The sequence below is a fragment of the Callospermophilus lateralis genome, chromosome 14 (genome assembly GCF_048772815.1).
Source record: "Callospermophilus lateralis isolate mCalLat2 chromosome 14, mCalLat2.hap1, whole genome shotgun sequence".
NCBI lineage: Eukaryota > Metazoa > Chordata > Mammalia > Rodentia > Sciuridae > Callospermophilus > Callospermophilus lateralis.
The window spans coordinates 57,964,883-57,983,085 of record NC_135318.1 but is presented as its reverse complement, the minus strand read 5'-3'; the positions used below and the strand labels follow the sequence as shown (position 1 = coordinate 57,983,085).

The following is an 18,203-nucleotide window of genomic DNA, read 5'->3' as shown; positions in this document are numbered from 1 at the left end:
TAGCTGAAAGGAACTTTAAAAAGATATCTGGTAATGTGTATTTCATTTTACAAATAAGTGTAAAACAAACTGCCAAGGCCACAAAGTTAGTCGAAGTCAGATACAAATAAACTCAATCTAAATTCCCAGTTAGATAATACTTTTTGGACTATTTTATCCCTTCCCCTGTGTGAATCTTGTTTCTCCTTAAAAACTAAAAGTTCTGAAAAAAGAGAAAGGGAGACAGAGAGAGATTGATTATTTTCTTTTCTTTGTTACAGTTGAGGAGAAAATATCCTGGTCTGTTATCCTACTAAGCAACTGAATGGTGTTTATAAATGCTTCAATTCAGAAGTTGAATTAAAAGTTGCAGACCACAGCCAGGCATGATGGTGCACATCTGTAATCCCAGCAACTCAGCAGGCCAAGGCAGGAGGATCGCAAGTCTGATGTCAGCCTCAGCAACAGCCAAGCCATAAGCAACTTAGTAAGACTTTGTCTCAAAAATAAAAAATAAATAGAGCCGGGGATATAGCTCAGCACTGAAGTGTCCGGGGGTTAAAAATCCCTGGTACACTGCCTACCCCAGCCCCCCGCACCCACAAAAGTTGCAGACCACAAGAATAAGGGTCCAGTCATATATTCATAATAGCTAAATTAGGGAGGAACTTGTTACCTTGTTTTTATTATTCATGAATATGTGATGATTCACTTTTCCAAACTGAAGTCCAACACAAAGTGCACACTGAAGTCCATCTTCTGGTAAATTATCAAGATGCACAAACTGGCTATAAATTTTATCTGTATTTGCCTGTATTTTTTAAGAGATGGCACAGAAAAATTCAAAGCTGTATCTTCAAACTGTGAAACACAGATTAGTAGTAATTTAAAATTACAATGGCCATATGATATCTTCTCAAGAGTAAGAAAATGACTGTAGATAAAGAAAGTAAGATCCACATGACATATCTTATCCCTTCAGTACTGGTATCTTAATATTGCTACTAAGGTTTTCTTTAATTCCTAAAAGATGAACCAATAAAATGTTTCTAACAAACACGTCAACGTGGGTATGTAAATGCAAAACTCACCTCTGGGTCATCTTCTTTAATCAAGGTTGTAAACAGGGCTTCCTAAAAAGTTAAAAAGATAAAGGCTGAAGAAATAAGCTCTTTCTCATTCATGTAGTTAGTCAAGATTTATAATATAAAACTCTACACAAATTTGCATTATCCATTATTTCATCAAATGAGCAACAAAACTTTGATTCCTTTCAAAAATATTTCCCTCCCTTTGAAAAAGTTATTGAAGTCTCACCCCTTACAACTTCATTTTCCTTATTTCTCTAAATTAATTAAAGATCAGTAAGTGCCATTTAGGGAAGACATTCAAATTCACATAGAAGGAACTAATTATGACTTAATATGAACAAAAGGAATAGAATTTAATATTAAAAGAAGCTAACAGGAGCTGGAGTGCTAGCTCAGTGATAGAGCACTTGCCTTGCACATGGAGGCACTGAGTTTTATCCCCAGCACACCTTAAAAAAATAAATAAAATAAAGGTATTGTGTCCATCTACAACTAAAAAATTTAAGGAAAAAAAAAAAAGAAAGAAAAAAGGAAAGCTAAAAAAGCAAAGAAGAAGATGAGGAATAACAGATACAGGCAAATACAAAGCTGCATAATGTAGAAATGTACAGTGAACTATTGCTACTGAAATATAAAAAGGCCAAAGTGACATGAGAATAGAATGTCAAAACTGGCAAAGAATAACTAATGAAAAGTTTTATGTGCAGGAAAAGAACTTTATCTTATGAGACTATGGTTCTCTTTTTTTCTTTGACACAAGTGACATATATAAAACACTCTCTATAATTTCCAAGTGTTTTGCATTTCCACCTTCCTCTAGACATAGTAGTATGTCACTATAGGTCACACAGAAACATTGAAGGGTTTTTACTGAATTTGAATAGATATGAACTTTGTCATTTTTGTGGTTTTGTGAAGAACGGACTTGATGAGACATAGCTGAAAGCATAAAATACAAAGGAATATAACTTTGCTGGTCCAATAGAAGTTTTTAAGAGAAGTAACTGTAGACAGAATGAAGAAAGGGAAACAAATTTTGTAGTTAAAGAGAGAAAACTTCATGAAGGCTCACATGTAAGGAATCAGGAAAAAAAAAAAAGAAATCAGAGAAAAAGAATTAGGAAAACTTCCAAAATTCCTGTAAGAAATGAGCAGTGAGGAGATGCCTGTTTCAGATAATTTTAAATTTTTTTCTAACCCAACAAACTATATATAGGATTCCCTCAATAGTGGATTAAGTGATTATTGGGAGGACAAAAAGTTTTCTTAGCGCCTCAGAAAAAGACATGCACCAAAGAAGAAAACCGGATAACATAACAGATTATAAAAATCTGATAAAAAATTTATTAATATCTAATAAAAATGATAGTGTAAATCTATGATTTACCTCATCTTTTATATTCACGTTTTCAGGAGCCATACTTATGGAGAGTTGATTTCCATCCATGGATATTGGGAAGCAGGTATAAAACTTTACCATAGAATCTGCAGATTTTCTACTTATTTCTATATACGCCTTTTAAAATAAAAATTACAAGTAAAAAAAAAGTCTTATTTTTTCTTGAAAAGAAAATACTTTAGTCAAATGACTTAAACAATTTAATAAATATTTTTAAGATAAAAAATGCAGACCTCAAAATCGTGATACACACAGTTAACTAAGACTACTAAGAAATAATAAATGACAACTTGTAAGGCAATACTACAAATATAAACAAAAAACATTCTAGTAACTGACATTAAGGTAATAAATTATTCAGTGCATTCTTAGTACAATAGTATCTAACATGTAGATATTACATTTTGAGTAAATGTATAACGACTGTCAAGTTATTTTTTGTTTTTTTTTCATAGGTATAAAATTTTAGCTTTGGGTATTTTTGTCTTAATTTTCAAGCCTAGGTAAGTTGAAATTGACTCTTCTATACATTTGCTAATATATACTGTGGTAAAAATCTTCTATGCATTTGTATACAGCTATAAATATTTCACAAATTATTTCTGTCATTTGCCCTTTTATTCATTATACTTTTAATATGCTAAATAACATATTGCAGATGTGAAGCTTGTGTTTCTCACTTTATACATTTTTTTTTTTAATTTCAAGTATCCATTTTCCTTTATGTTAATTTAATATCATCATTAACTAAAAAAAGATATATAAATTTTAAAACTGAATGCCATTATGGATGGTGTGATGAAATCTCCAGTCACCCCACTTCTTGCTTGGGACATGAAAGATCCCTTTGTCTAGCATATCCATACTGTATACACATACTACTTGCCCATTAGTCATCATAATAGCCATCTCTGTTACTGTTAAGTGTAGCTCCTGATTAAGTAACATTAATTTTACTAAAGAACGGCCTCAAAGCATAAGAGTATGATGTTAACGATTTGTGCCAAAGAGGAGCTGTAAAGTGCTTCAAGTAAAAAGGTAAAAAGTTTATACATAATAAAGAAAAAAAAATACATGCTGAGATTGCTAAGATCTATGATAAAGACAAATCTTTATCTGTGAAATTGTGAAGAAGGAAAAAGAAATCTGTGCTAGTTTTGCTGTTGCATCTGAAAATCAAATCAGCAAAAATTATGGCCACTGTGCATGTTAAGTACTTAGTTAAGACGGAAAAGGCATTATATCTGTATATGTATGTATTGGAAAAAATATATTATATACAAAGTTCAGTCCTATCTGCAGTTTCAGACATCCTTATAGTCATCAAATGTAATTCTCATATATAAGCAGTAGTGTGGAGGCAGGATGGACTCTACTGTACTGAATCTGATATATTTTTTTTTATGTAATAGCTAAAAGTACTAAATCTCCAAGTATTTAATACTTCTACTCTAATCAAAACTGGGTAGTTAATAACCTAGGTATTTTTGTGTTTAGATTTTATATTTATATACAATATATAATATACATGTATTTATACTTTAATGAATTATGTAAAGTTATCAGTAATCAACTTTGTTTCTGGGCTGGGGTTGTGGCTCAGTGGTAGAGCACTTGCCTAAAACATGTGAGGCACTGGGCTGGATCCTCAGCACCACATAAAAATAAATTAATTAAAAAATTAAGTTATTAAAAATTTTAACTATTTCTAAAAATGCAAATTTCCCCTATTTCAATATACTGTCACATATAAAACCTTAATATTAAAAAAATGTATTTCCTTTTATTCTCATCATCTTTAAACTTACAAATAATCTACTTTTCTTTTAATAAAATGTAACTGTCACAACATAAAATTCACCCATTTAAAAGTGTACAATGCATAGTTTTTAATTCATTTACAGAATTGTGAAACACTCAAATAACCTTTTTGACATATTTTGAAACTACATAACTTACTTGTATTCACTCTTCTCTCATTTTCTTAAGAACACTGGCCTCAAAGACCTTTCATGATCTCCAACACACCTTTCTATGATAAGAACACTGCTGTTTACCAATCTAATGGCATGATTTCCAATGTTCAAACTTTTCCTGAAATCTTACCTCCTATAGAATACCTTCCACCAGTTGTTTATTATTAACCAAAAAATCTTACTGTGCTGTTTTAAAATTACAAAAACAATAAATACTGAAAGTTTATAGCATACAGATAAACTTTTTTCGGGGTACTCAACCAGGGGTCTTAACCACTGAGCAACATCCCCAGGCCTTTATTAAAATTTGGAGGCAGGCTCTCGCTAAATTGCTGAGGAAGCTTTGAACTTGCAGTACTCCTGCCTCAGTCTTCCAAGTGGCTGGGATTTACAGGCATGTGCCACGGTGCCCAGCAAACTTATTTATTCTAAGTAGAGTTAACATTATTAGTTTATGTCTGAAAACGGTGACTGCTCATTTGAGTTATCACTGATGAAAGAATAGAATAAGACATACTAGTAGAAGAGTCATCTATAAAATTTTGTTATTAAACAGCTTTTTATTAAACATTAAAGATATTAAACATTTTCTAGTAAAATACAATCTCGAGCATATCTTTGACATATTAGTTAGCCAATCCCTCTTATCATTAAAACTATGCCTTATTAGGACAGTATTAAAAATAAATCTGTTTTACATTTTAAAACTCTCTTAGCTTAATGTAAGCATTACTTTGCAATGTTGCTTTTAAGTAGTTTCATGAATTTAATGTTTCTCAAGATTAGCGTGCAAACTATCACTGATATTAACAACTCTTACCTTTTTATGAGATGATAAAATCAAAATATCCTTTAAACCACCAAATGGTTTTGTCAAGTTATTAATTTCTTCTATAGAATAGCCTTTATTAGGCAAATTAGAAATAAGTACCACGCACATTTCTTCTGATTCCTTCAAAAGAAATTAAGAAATTAGTATTAAAAATTTTTAACTTTTTTTTAATATTTAAATTTATACTTCACATCATTATGTTAGTACTTAAATTGTGTTTACTGCTGAGAAAAGTCTGACCAATTCAGGAGGCTGGAATAAACTTCAAATAAAAAACAACCTTTCCCCTTACATTTGCAAATTTATATTCTTCAAATATACAGAGTAACTACAGTCAAACAACCTGTCACCTAGTCCTGATCTGTGGGTTGTTTTCCCCCTGCCATTTGGTGTTTTAAAACATAAGCTTACTTACAACTTCTTTTTATTTCATGTACTACTGCCATTTCCTATACCTTGTGACACAACATCCTCAATCTCCAAATTAGTGTGTATCTTTTTATCTTCCCAAGTAAGATAATTATTTTTAGGCAACATAAAAAAAGCTTACCCCATTCATTAAGATCCTTACCCAACAACCTAATCCATACTTTGTGGAAGTACTTTCTTTTCTACTGTTACCTATCTTGATCCATTTTATTTTCTAAGATAACTGTTTCATCAATACTATTTTTCTTTTTGTGAATATTGGGGAAATTTCTAAGGATAAGCTATATAGTAAGCTTGGCAATTTTTCGCTTTTGTTTTAAAAAAAGGTAGAAACTTATAATTTTCATAAACCCTCTGAGAGTGATTTACTGGCACATCATATGTGTAATTCCAGTGCCTCAGGAGACTGAGGCAAGAGGATCTTGAGTTCAAATATCAGCCTCAGCAACTTATCAAATCCCTGAGCAACTTAACAACACTCTAAAATATAAAAAGGGCTGGGGGTGTGGCTTAGTGGTTATGCACCCCTGGCTGGGTTCAACACCCCATACCAAAAAAATGGTTCCTTTTAAAGTCCTTTAAGGGATTCCTAAAATAAAGCCTACTTAGTGACTTCTTAAAGAATGAATTAATGGATTTGTTACAGCAAAATAAACTTGTGCTTATTAGCACCCGAGTGACCTTAAAATCTAAACAAATATAATATGGATTAATGATACTTTAATATTCTTAATGATAAATACAACTACAAAAAAATAATCAAAGTGAACTTTATGATCTTCAAATAAACTGGAAACTCCACCTGCCCCTCCAAAAGTCCCCACAACATCAAACAACCTCGTGTGTTCTAAAAAATATAATATTAGCATATCTCCTAGGAAGAAAAAAGATACCACGAAATTCTATGAGTTCTAATTTGATGAACTGTTATTTACCCCAAACCCCATTTTAGCTATTCTCAGGGAAAAGTGATCTTTTCAAATATGTACACATTTTTTGGTAATCCATCCCTAAGATCTACTCTGTAACTCAAGGTTTTTAAACTGAAACCATATTTAAGGAGTCACAAATGACTGAATTTTCCACAACACAAATACTGTAAATTTTTTTTACGTGGATCTACAAAAAAACAAAACAACTGTTTTGCCAAACTTTGAGCTTTAAAGAAATGAAACATAAAAACTGACCTTGTTAACTGCTTCATTTTCCGTGGCTTCCAAAGCAGCTTCTTAATACCAAAATAATAATAACAATTATTTTTTTTAAATTCATGTAGATATATTTATTAAAATCTCACTTTACAATGGATTGAACAGAAGCTATATGCACATATTTACAATTGACAAAAGACTAGAAAATTAGCAGGTAATAACTACAAAAGAGACACTGGCTTTTAGATAATATACTTTTTCCTTTTAAGAGCAAAATTTCGGAATAATCTTGTGTATGACAGTGGAATTTAAAAATACATAGCTGTGCGCGCGCGCGCACACACACACACACACACACACACACACGATACAAAACTTGGTACTGCTTTTCTTAAAATTTAAAAATTTTCCTCTATCCTTAACCATAGGGGAACAAAATAAAATTCTATTGGCCTACCTGAAATAGTTTCTTTAGCACTGTTTTCAGCACCTTTAGCTTCTGTACTGGTATTTACTTCAGAATTTGCTGCATGAAATAGTCTGTTTTAGTAGTCTACAAAAACACTTATCTAATTAAACTAGTAAATGTAAACAATAACTTAAATTATTTTCTCATTTCAAGTCTCTTTCACTGTCCTGGTTCAAATCAAACTCAACCTAACACATTTCTCTCTGAAAACAAAATAATCCCTTTGAGGATTTTTAAGGAAAATTTCAAAATACATCCTGAATACACAATAAAAGGATCTAAAAAAAAATAAAATAAAATATAGAATGATAATACTTCAAGCTTACCTGGTACAGTTACAGGTTTGTTTAAATCTTTATTTTTGATATTCCCAGCCTTTCTGGCTTCTAAAGACTTCTTTCCCGTAGATTTTCCTTTTAAAACAATCCAACTGTTATTCTACAGGTCTGTTCAATCATTTTAGCATGCTTCATACTAATGTATTAGTAAATGAACTGTTCAACTTTATTGTAAAAGCAGTTCTTTCCATATATTCATTATTTCCATTTATTTTCAATACTGTTTACCAATAGTAAAAGTAAATTTAAGTTGAGATACAATTTAAAAAAATATATTTTTTAGTTGTAGTTGGACACAATACCTTTATTTTATTTATTTATTTTTATGAGGTGCTGGGGATCAAACCCAGAGCCTTGCACGTACTAGGTGAGCACTATACTGCTGAGCCACAACCCCAGCCCAAGATACAATGTTTTGTTAATGGCCTTAAATAAATTTAACCTTCATGTAGTAGAAACACATAATCACAGAAGCAAAACATGTTTTAGAATTTCTGCAAAGGTTCTTTGATACTAGTCTAAGAAAAGATACCACTACCGCTAAGTTTCAAAAAGCTACATTTATTCAAAATAACATACTTAGAGAGAAAATGTACTATTTCTTTACAGAGAAATTCATTCTACTAACATGGAAAGAACTAATCTTTTAAAGTAACAAACATCAAAAAAATTACACAAGCTAGGAAAGGTAATGTGAAGCAAAAATTCTGAAAAAAAAAAAAAGAACAAAGCAAAGACTAAACTATTTATATATGATTATAAATCTGTCAAACTATACAATCTATAAAACTACATATATAGTTAAATATAATCAATACAATCTATAAAGTTATATATATAGATGTGTGCATGTGTGAATAAATAAAATATAGTTATGAGTTATATCACTGCACAAAAATGTATCTTTAATGGCAGTTTACTATCCAAGATAAAAGTACCAACAAATAAAAGTCCTATATAGGTCATAGCAATATCTATTTTCAAGATGTTATTAAATACTAAAGATTATTTGTGAATTTAAAATTTGTTTCTGATATTGTATTTGTATGCTTTAGGGAAAAATTAAAAGTAAACGTAATAAAACCTCTTTTAGTCTTACCTGTTTTGATAGCTTTAACTTTAGCAGCTACTGTTACCACAGATTTTACAGAACCCGCTGATTTCCCTAAATAACAAAAGCTACAGTCAAAACTGGTTTACTTAACTAGTATCAACAATCTCCAAAGAACGAACTTCACAGAGAAAGAATATACGCACAACTGAACATCTTTTATTTGAAATATAAAATGCTGTATCATCTTGGAGAGCACAGATGATTTTTTAAAATCCAGCTATGATAATTTCTTCATGGGGAAAAGAAATCACTGACATAAGAATTCATTCCCCTACGAGGATATGTGTAAATGGTATTAAGATGAGTTAAATGAATCTCTAAATGTATGGATCAACTAGAAGTTAAATTATTAATTCTAAGGACATAAAAACAATTCCAAATCCCACACTTTCAATGGTTCCAAAACCAGTTATACACAGAACCTCCCAGTTCCAAGCTTCCCTTGCTGTCAGTTGACCAAAACATTCAAGAACATCTCAAAGTCACATAAAGACTGTTTCTGACTCATTCCTAATGTGTTCTAACTGTTCAAGACTATTTAATTGCTTTTTGCCTACACATGGATTACTGTTGCTTACTTTCTGTGATGATGCTATTTATAGAGATTGTGATCATCAAAGTTGCAGTAAAGATCACTAAAAAGGGGCTAGGGTTGTGGCGGAGTGGTAGAGCACTTGCCTAGCATGTGGGAGGCACTCGGTTTGATTCTCAGCACTACATATAAATAAATAAAGAACCATTAACAACTAAACAATATTAAAAAGAAAAAAAAAGATCACCAAGAAGCCTAAAACCTCACCATTCTGAAATTTAGCTTTGAATTTTAGAATCTATAAAAACTCAGCAAGAAAATGCCATAAATCTAAGTTGAATTCCAAGTTAAATTAAGGAGATGTGACCAGGCACAGTGGCACATGCCTATAATTCCAGTAGCACAGGAGGCTGAGACAGGAGGATCAAGAGTTCAAAGCCAGCCTCAGTAACAGTGAGGTACTAAGCAACTCAGTGAGACCCTGACTCTACATAAAATACAAAATAGGGTTGGGGATGTGGCTCAGTTGTCAAGCGCCCCTGAATTCAATTCCTGGTGCCCGACCACTGCCATAGCAAAAAAAAAAAAAAAAGATGTGGGGGCATTAATGATTTCTGCATACATTTCCTCACATATAAACAAAGGTGCTTGGAGATTGTCACAACTATCTAACAGTAACCTTGTAAGAATAAATACAACCATACTTTTGAAAAATTAAATCTCTCTCTCTCTCTCTCTCTCACACACACACACACACACACACACACACACACACACACACCCTGGGACAGGGAGAGAGAATTGAGGGGGGTGGAGAAAGACAGACACACAGAGAGAGGGAGGGAGAAAGGGAGGGAGGGAGGGAGAGAATAACTGACATCCATAAAATCCAATAGTAATAGTGTACAAATCCACCTTTTATATTCAAGGACAGACCATAATCATTGTTCTAAAATAGCAACATGAAAGGTTATGTTTCAATTTTGCTCTTCAGAGTTTCATATACCCAAAGATTGAAAGTATTAAATGGAAAAATTCTGAAATTAAACAATTTATAAGTAACTTTGTATCATTCTGAGTCCTGCTTCATTCTGCCTGAGATGTGAATGTACTATTTATCCAGCATATCAACAATGTATACCTGGTCCATTAGTTACTCAGTAGCAGTCTCTGATATCACACTATTATTTGAGCATTTGTTTTTTACATAACTACTTAATTATGGCCCCAAAGCTCAAGAGTAGTGATGCTGGGCTGGGTTGTGGCTCAGTGGTAATACATTCACCTCACATGTGTGAGGCATTGGGTTCAATCCTCAGCACCACATAAAAAATAAATAACTACAATGTGTCCATCCTACAACTGAAAAAAAAAAAAAAAAAGTGTTGTGATGCTGAGGATTCACACATGCCAAAGAAGCTGTAAAGTGCTTCTTACTTTCAGTGGAAGGTGAAAGTACAATTGGTAAAATATTTTTAGAGATCATATTCCCTTAACTTTTTATTATTTTATTATCATTGCTAATTTTTACTGTGCCTAGCGTATAAAATAAACTTTATCACAGATATTTATGTGTCAGAAAAACAGTATATGTGTGGTTTGGTACTATCTGCAGTATCAGGTATCTACTGTGGGTTGTGGAACATATCCCTGTGGGTACAGGAACTACTGCACCAATTCCTTACAATTTGTCACACAACTTGTCAATTCTTAGTAATTTGTAAATTTTTTTAACACATTATTTTTTTAGTTGTAGGTGGACACAATATCTTTATTTTATTTTTAGGTGGTGCTGAAAATCGAACCCAGTGCCCACACGTGCCAGGCGAGCACTCTACCACTGAGCTACAACCCCAGCCCCCAGTAATTTGTAAATTTTACTATACTGAAGTAACTTTGCCCCAATAAGCCTATCATGCATTTCTTTTACTATCCCTATTATTATCACAAGTCAATTCACTTTCCTATTTCCATTTGTACACCAAAATTTGAGAAGGAAAAAAAAAGCCAGCATCTATTTCCAACATCCCTTGCCCTAGTAATAATTCCTCAAAAAATACAAAGATGACTCTTGGGATGTTTCTAGCAGCTTTATCTCCCAGCCTACCAAATCTCTACCAGTGACTTCCATACCCTTCCTATCAAAGTAATAATGAACTGTTGATAAATAAATGCAGTCTTAAGACAAGTTTCCTTGCAATATAAGACCCCTTCAGATGACTGCTTCTAAGAAACTGCTACATGAAAATTCTGGGTCTGCCACTAACAGTGGTATTTCCCAGTAAAAAGCTACTTCTTCTCCTGTTTAATACTGTAGGGAAGACAATTTAATCCACTGCTCTTATCCACTTAAAGATGACCCTGAATTAACCTGCATTTAGTAGAAATGGAAGGGAAAGGAAAAGGAAGCATTATGCCAGAGTAAAGAAAATAATAATAATTACTTTAAAACCCACTAGTTTTATAAAAACTGCAAAGAGATCATGTTTGCTTTCTGGACTATTGTATAAAACAAAGTAAGAGACAACATCAATGAAAGAAAAGGAAGACAATATCTGTGATGTTCATTATAAGAAATACTTTCTCCAGTTAAATTATCTTATTTTGATAATTACTATAAGGAAAGAATATTATGCACTAAATCTCTCGTTTCTCAGAATTGCAGGATGACTATATATTTTGAGGATTAATATACATTCAATAAGACTGTATCACATGAAATCCAAGACTACTGCTACACAGTCTTAATTTAAAGTTAGCTAATGTGTCTAGATCTTAACTGTAAACACACCTGGAGGACAGAGTGTGGCTCAGTGATAGAGCACTTGCTAGCATGCGAAAGGACACTGTTTCAATCTCCCCCCTCCCAAAAAATTACCTGTAGATTTGTTTACTTTGACTGAAGATGTCTTGGTTTGTCCAGTTTTGGCTAAAATAACAAGAAAAATATTTCAATAACACATTATAATAACATCATTTGGGTTAAGGTAAGCGCTAACCTGGCCATAATTTTGATTATGTGTATGGCAAGAAACATCCCAAGATGTTCTTGAGGAATTATTACTAGGGCAAATTCTTAAAGATGAACTTGATGTGTCAAAAGGTACACACTAAATTTTTAACAATTAATATTAAAAGAGCCCTCCAGAGTGGCTGTACCAATTAATATTCCCATCAAATATGAGAGTGGGTTTCTATATTTCCACTCAAACATAACAACTTATGTTTGAGTAACTTAACCATAAGTTTAACTCAGTGACAAGTTATGAAATCTTTCCAATGTGACATCAACACTGGTATGATTTAATTTTTGTTAATTATGAGAAAAGTTGAATCAATTTTCACGTTTAAATATCATCCTTATTGCTTACATCCCTACATCATCTTACCTACTTATTCTATTTGCCAAATTTCTCTTTAAGTTGTTGACATTTTCCTCATTTACTAGCCCCCTTTAAATATTAAGAAATTGGTCTATATCACACAGGTAACAATTTTTAAAATGCAATTATACAAAATGTTTATGTAAAAGTATTTTTTATGTAATCAAATGTTTTCCTATTTGGAATGAATTTCCTCATTTTGGAATTTAAAAAATATGTTGTCCACATTTAAAAATATCTTTACCAGGCTATGTGACACATTAAATTTCTGATCCAATGGTTATTTTGATATAAATACTTAACTTTTCTGAGGGGAATACCGGTGATTGGACTCAAGGGCACTTGACCACTGAGTCACACCCCCAGCCCTATTTGTATTTCATTTAGAGACAGGGTCTCACTGAGTTGTTTAGCATCTTGCTTCTGCTGAGGCTGTCTTTGAATTCCCGATCCTCCTGCCTCAACCTCCTAAGCTGCTGGGATTACAGTCATGCGCCGCTGCGTAAGACTTAACATTTAAATGATGGAAAAATAAAATTAAAAATGTTCCCTTACCCAGCAAGTAAAGGATACAAAGACTAATTAACACAAATTATTAATACCAAGTGATTTAACGTATAAATTATTACTAGAAGAAAGCTGCAAACTTCTAACAGAGTAGGAAAGTCAGGGAAGGTACTGAAGAAACTGAGACAGGCCATAAAGAATGAATTAAAATTGGCCTTAAGGCTACCCCACAAAAGGAAGTCTTCACTGACCTTTTGTATAGAATTATTTTATTTTATTTTTAAATCCAGTGCCTTAAACATGCTAAGGAATACAGCCACAGCCCCTTCACTGATTTTTTTTACCTTTAGCACCTTGCCTGGTACTTGTTAAGTAGGTAGTAAGTAAAGCTCACTGAGAGTCAGACAACAATTACAAGAATGGTCAGCATAAGTAAAGAACTGAGAGATGAATGAGCATAGCATGCCTAGAATATAAATTGTTCTGAGAGGCTGAAACATAGCTGAGTTTTGAGGTAGAAAAAGGAAGATGAAGCCTTCAAAGGGCAAAGGGTAATTTATGTAAAGATGAAGAATCTGGACTTTATTCTATACTAGATTTTAAAAAGGTTAAAAGGTAGGCACAGTGATGCATACCTATAATCCCAGAGACTTGGGAGGCTGAGCAGGAGGATCTCAAGTTGGAGGTTAGGCTCAGCAACTTAGAAAGAGACCCTGTCTCAAAATAAAAAATAAAAAGGTCTGGGGATGCAGCTCAGTGGTAGAGCTCCCCTGGGTTCAATCCATGGTAATTGTTTTAAATGAGACAAGTACATCTGAGGGTATGGAGAAGGTTTAAATATGTATAAAAGATGTAACTCGTCCTTAAAGACATGGAAAGGAGAGAATCAACTAGGAAAAAAAGCATAGCATGAAAAGTGGAACAAACTTTTAGGGAAACTATTAAGATAAAAGAAGAACAGTGATCAAGAGAGATTAAGAACAACCTCTGTAATCATTTATTATTTTTATAATTATATATTTTTTGTATGTGTGTGGTGCTAGAAATCAAACACAGGGCCTTGCACATGCTAGGCAAGCACTCTACCACTGAGTTATATTCCCAGCCCCTATAATTACATTTAAAATAAAGTAATTTTCATCTGGGAATTCATTTTGATAGCAGTAGTTTTATGCAGGCCAAACACTTTGAAATCATACAGTTTGAGTCCTAACTCTTCATGTGGTCTTCAGTAAGTCAAATAACTTCTCTGAATCTGTTTACTTATTTAGTAGAAATGAGAAAAGATTACATAAATTAACTAACATAAATACATTAAGTGCCCAGTGTAAATAACATAACTCAAATAGATGCTCAAAATTTGACTTACCCCTGTTTTCCCTTTTTGGGAACAGATTGTTAGCAGAACCTTTTGCTTAAAAAAAAATCACTATTATTTGCACACTATATTCTAAAGGTAAATCCATTAATCACCTTTACCCTGGTTCTATTTTTTATTTTGGTCACAGCACTTCTCACTTTCTAAAACACATATTATTTAATGTTTTTATTTCTTTCATATTAGTATTGAGTGAGAATTTAAAAGTCTCCCTTTAGGATCAAATTTATGTTTTTGTCTCTTCCCCACAGCTTCATTCTTTTTGATGTGCTTATAATCAAACTATCTTTAATTGACTTTTCATATCACTCTTCAATCTGACATATCTAATCTCAAAAAAGATATTGTATACCATTCTTTCACCTAACACTTCTTTATAGATTCCTCTCTTTCTATATTTACATTAGAAAATAGGAAGTGCTTAGTATTTAACTTGAAGCATTTTTCTTCACAGTAATTATTTTTATTATATTAGAAAAACTTAACATTTATACTTTACACTTAGAAAATTTCCTACATATCTGCATTCCACATTCAATGCCATATGACTAGCTATTAAAGATATTCAGGAGATATTCTAAAATAGCTGAATTCTGGCTAAATTGAAATCTAATATCACGTTTTTCCCAAGCTAAAATAAATAAATAAATAAAGCTGTGGCTATGTTTTTCTGTAATAACCAATATTACCACTCTTTTTTTTTTTTTTTTTTTGTAGTTGTCGATGGACAGCATGCCCCTATTTTATTTGTTTATTCTTATGTGGTGCTAAGGGTTAAACCCAGTGCCTCACACATGCTACTAAGCAAGCGCCTTGCTGCTGAACTACAGGCAAACCCAATATTACCATTCTTGGAGCAAAATTCATCCAACCCAAAACTTTAAAATTATTCCTTTAATATTTATATCTTACTAAAAAAATTCCACATAACAAAATTCAAACTTTACCTTCATATGCCATTCTAATTAACCTTTTCATATCAAGTCCTAATTACCCCAAGTGAATCCAACTGTTTCCTCAACAGGACTTTTCAATCTCTCCATTTATCAATCTATGTAAGAATCCTAAACAACTAGTAGATGGCTCCATATTTTCTATGGCAATTTTACCCAGGGTCTGTACCAACTTTTACCAATTTTAGAGTAAAAATGGAGTGTACTTTAGCCAAGCTTAGGAAACAGAGGATTAAACAAAACTGAAAATAAATGTTTCACGAATTTAAAAAAAAAAAAAATAGTACATACCCCAAATTTTATCTGACCCAAATCATCTTCTAGAAATTACTCTCATGCAACACATTTTGGGAAATGTTATTAACTGGGTCAAATAAAAAACTCCCCAGCATGACTCCTAAAGGCCTTCTACAGAGTGCTTCCTCAGTTTTACTGCCTTTGTATGCCATCTCCCTGCAAAAGGTAATCTTATTCTATGTAATACTTATTTTTTTTAGTATTTATTTTTTTAGGTGTAGTTGGACACAATACCTTAATTAATTTATTTTTATGTGGTGCTGAGGATCGAACCCAAAGCCGTGATAGGTAAGCGCTCTACTGCTGAACTATAACCCCAGCCCTCTATGTAATACTTGTAATATATACATCATCTAATTTAAAATCTTAGTCAAAATGACTGCCACAGTACCTCCATTAATGTCCAATTCTTCATTACTTTATCCAACTAAACATTATTAGAGAAAGGAGATAATTTTACACAATCCAATTTTCCAGCACTTGGTTAATAATTTCAGTACCTCAAATCTTATCTTATTCTGAAAAGAAATCCAAAACTCACTATATACCTGCCATCCCCAAACAGAACATACAAAAAACAATTTAATTCTCTGATTATATTTCATGTCTGCTTTATTTTAGTTTTCTCTCTGTCATTCACTATTAATCTATTTATCCTTACTAGTCTCAAGAGGGTATATTTGGGCAGCAATTTTTTTCTAGTCATAACTGGATTGAGGGAAAAAGATAACAGTTTTTTAAAACTATACAAAATCCATTTAGCTAGATTCATAAAAAAGACATGAAGTACCTTCCTGAGTGTAAAGAAACAACTTTTAGCACCCGAATGTAATAATATCTATTTACTTAGTCTTTTGTTATTGTTGTTATTTACTTTTTGGCTCTCAGCTAACTTTAAAAACCAAAGGGAAACAGGTAAGCAATCTTTTTTTTTTTTTTTTAAAGAGAGAGTGAGAGAAGAGAGAGAGAGAGAGAGAGAGAGAGAGAGAGAGAATTTTTCAATATTCACTTTTTTTAGTTATCGGCGGACACAACATCCCTGTTTGTACGTGGTGCCGAGAATCGAACCCGGGCTGCGCGCATGCCAGGCGAGCGCGCCACCACCCGAGCCACATCCCCAGCCCCAGGTAAGCAATCTTACCAAACCTTTCTTTACATTTTATCTTCTGGTTTATTGGGAAAGGTTGGAGCGAAGTATTATAAAAACTAACCTAAATATGTAAAAATACAGCTACAGCTATTAAATATGGAACTACAAGAGGTCGTTTATATACATTATCTCATAGAGTCCTTATCTTTATTCCAGATATTCTGTATTACAGAGCACTAAATATTAAATGCTTACTTAATACAATTAAAGAATGCAATTTAAAGTATAATAATGACTTTCAAGCATCATCTTGTAAAAACATTCAAGTGAAATGACAAAACACCCTCATTTGGATGAATATTAAAGTTAACAACTTACCAGAAGTTGAAGTAACAGTTTCAACAGTTTTTGGAGCATCTGCATCTTTCCTATTCAAAGAAGAAAAAAATTAGCAACCAACTTAGAAGTTCTATAAAATTTTTAAAATGCAGCATTCAAAACTAAAAAAGGTAAACATTATTCCACTGGAACAATGTCCCATTTAAATTATAGTTATGGTGATTTAAAATATAGTTTTATTTTTAAATTTTAATATTTATTTTTTAGTTGACGGCGGAAACAACTTTGTTTGTATATGGTGCTGAGGATCGAACCCGGGCCGCACGCATGCCAGGCGAGCGTGCTACTGCTTGAGCGTACTACCACTTGAGCCACATCCCTAGCCCTTAAATATACTTTTAAAATTTAAAATTTTCAATTCATATACACATTAATTCTCACATATAAAATCATAGAATCACTTACTTTAAAGCAGATGCAGCTAATTTCTTTGAGTCTGAAATTTTCTTCTTCATTTCTTTGTTCTATAAACAAAAAATATTTTGAACAAAAATTTTAGCTTTCTCCCAATTATAAAAATTAATTTAGAAAATGCACAAAAGCAAAAGGAATTCAAAAAGAAAAATAAAAACCATTTAAAATCTTCCTACTATGAAATATAAATGCTTATTTACCCTTTTTTCTACATACAGATAGAATAAAAATATTTCCTTCAATTTGTGATCATACAGGAGAATTTTATATTTTCTCATCACTCACATACATTTTTCTAATCATTATCTTTCAAAAACATGATTTCTCATAGTGTTGTGACATTTCAAATGTCTAACTGCCAGCACTCCAATTCAATCAGGGTAAATTACTTAGCTTTGATTAATACAATTGACTCAGAAGGATCTCTGCTTCTGTCCTTGCCTTTTCATCTACTCACACCCTATTGACAACA

The 18,203-nt window shown here is 32.3% G+C and overlaps 1 protein-coding gene across 4 annotated transcripts in view; it reads right to left on the bottom strand.

The window, feature by feature from the left end:
* Positions 1–18,203, bottom strand: part of Znf638 (zinc finger protein 638) — a 57,888-nt gene that overhangs the window by 17,586 nt on the left and 22,099 nt on the right. For 3 of the 4 annotated variants that reach the window (XM_076833902.2, XM_076833905.2, XM_076833903.2), the window contains 11 exons: positions 17,723–17,781; positions 17,297–17,346; positions 12,189–12,239; positions 8,764–8,829; positions 7,653–7,739; positions 7,315–7,383; positions 6,894–6,934; positions 5,266–5,397; positions 2,458–2,586; positions 1,071–1,112; positions 656–790 (listed from right to left, as the gene is read on the bottom strand). In XM_076833902.2, coding sequence (XP_076690017.2) covers positions 656–790; positions 1,071–1,112; positions 2,458–2,586; positions 5,266–5,397; positions 6,894–6,934; positions 7,315–7,383; positions 7,653–7,739; positions 8,764–8,829; positions 12,189–12,239; positions 17,297–17,346; positions 17,723–17,781 — 861 coding nt within the window. The remainder of the gene's footprint in view (positions 1–655; positions 791–1,070; positions 1,113–2,457; positions 2,587–5,265; positions 5,398–6,893; positions 6,935–7,314; positions 7,384–7,652; positions 7,740–8,763; positions 8,830–12,188; positions 12,240–17,296; positions 17,347–17,722; positions 17,782–18,203) is intronic. The other variant, XM_076833904.2, reaches the window with a different exon arrangement.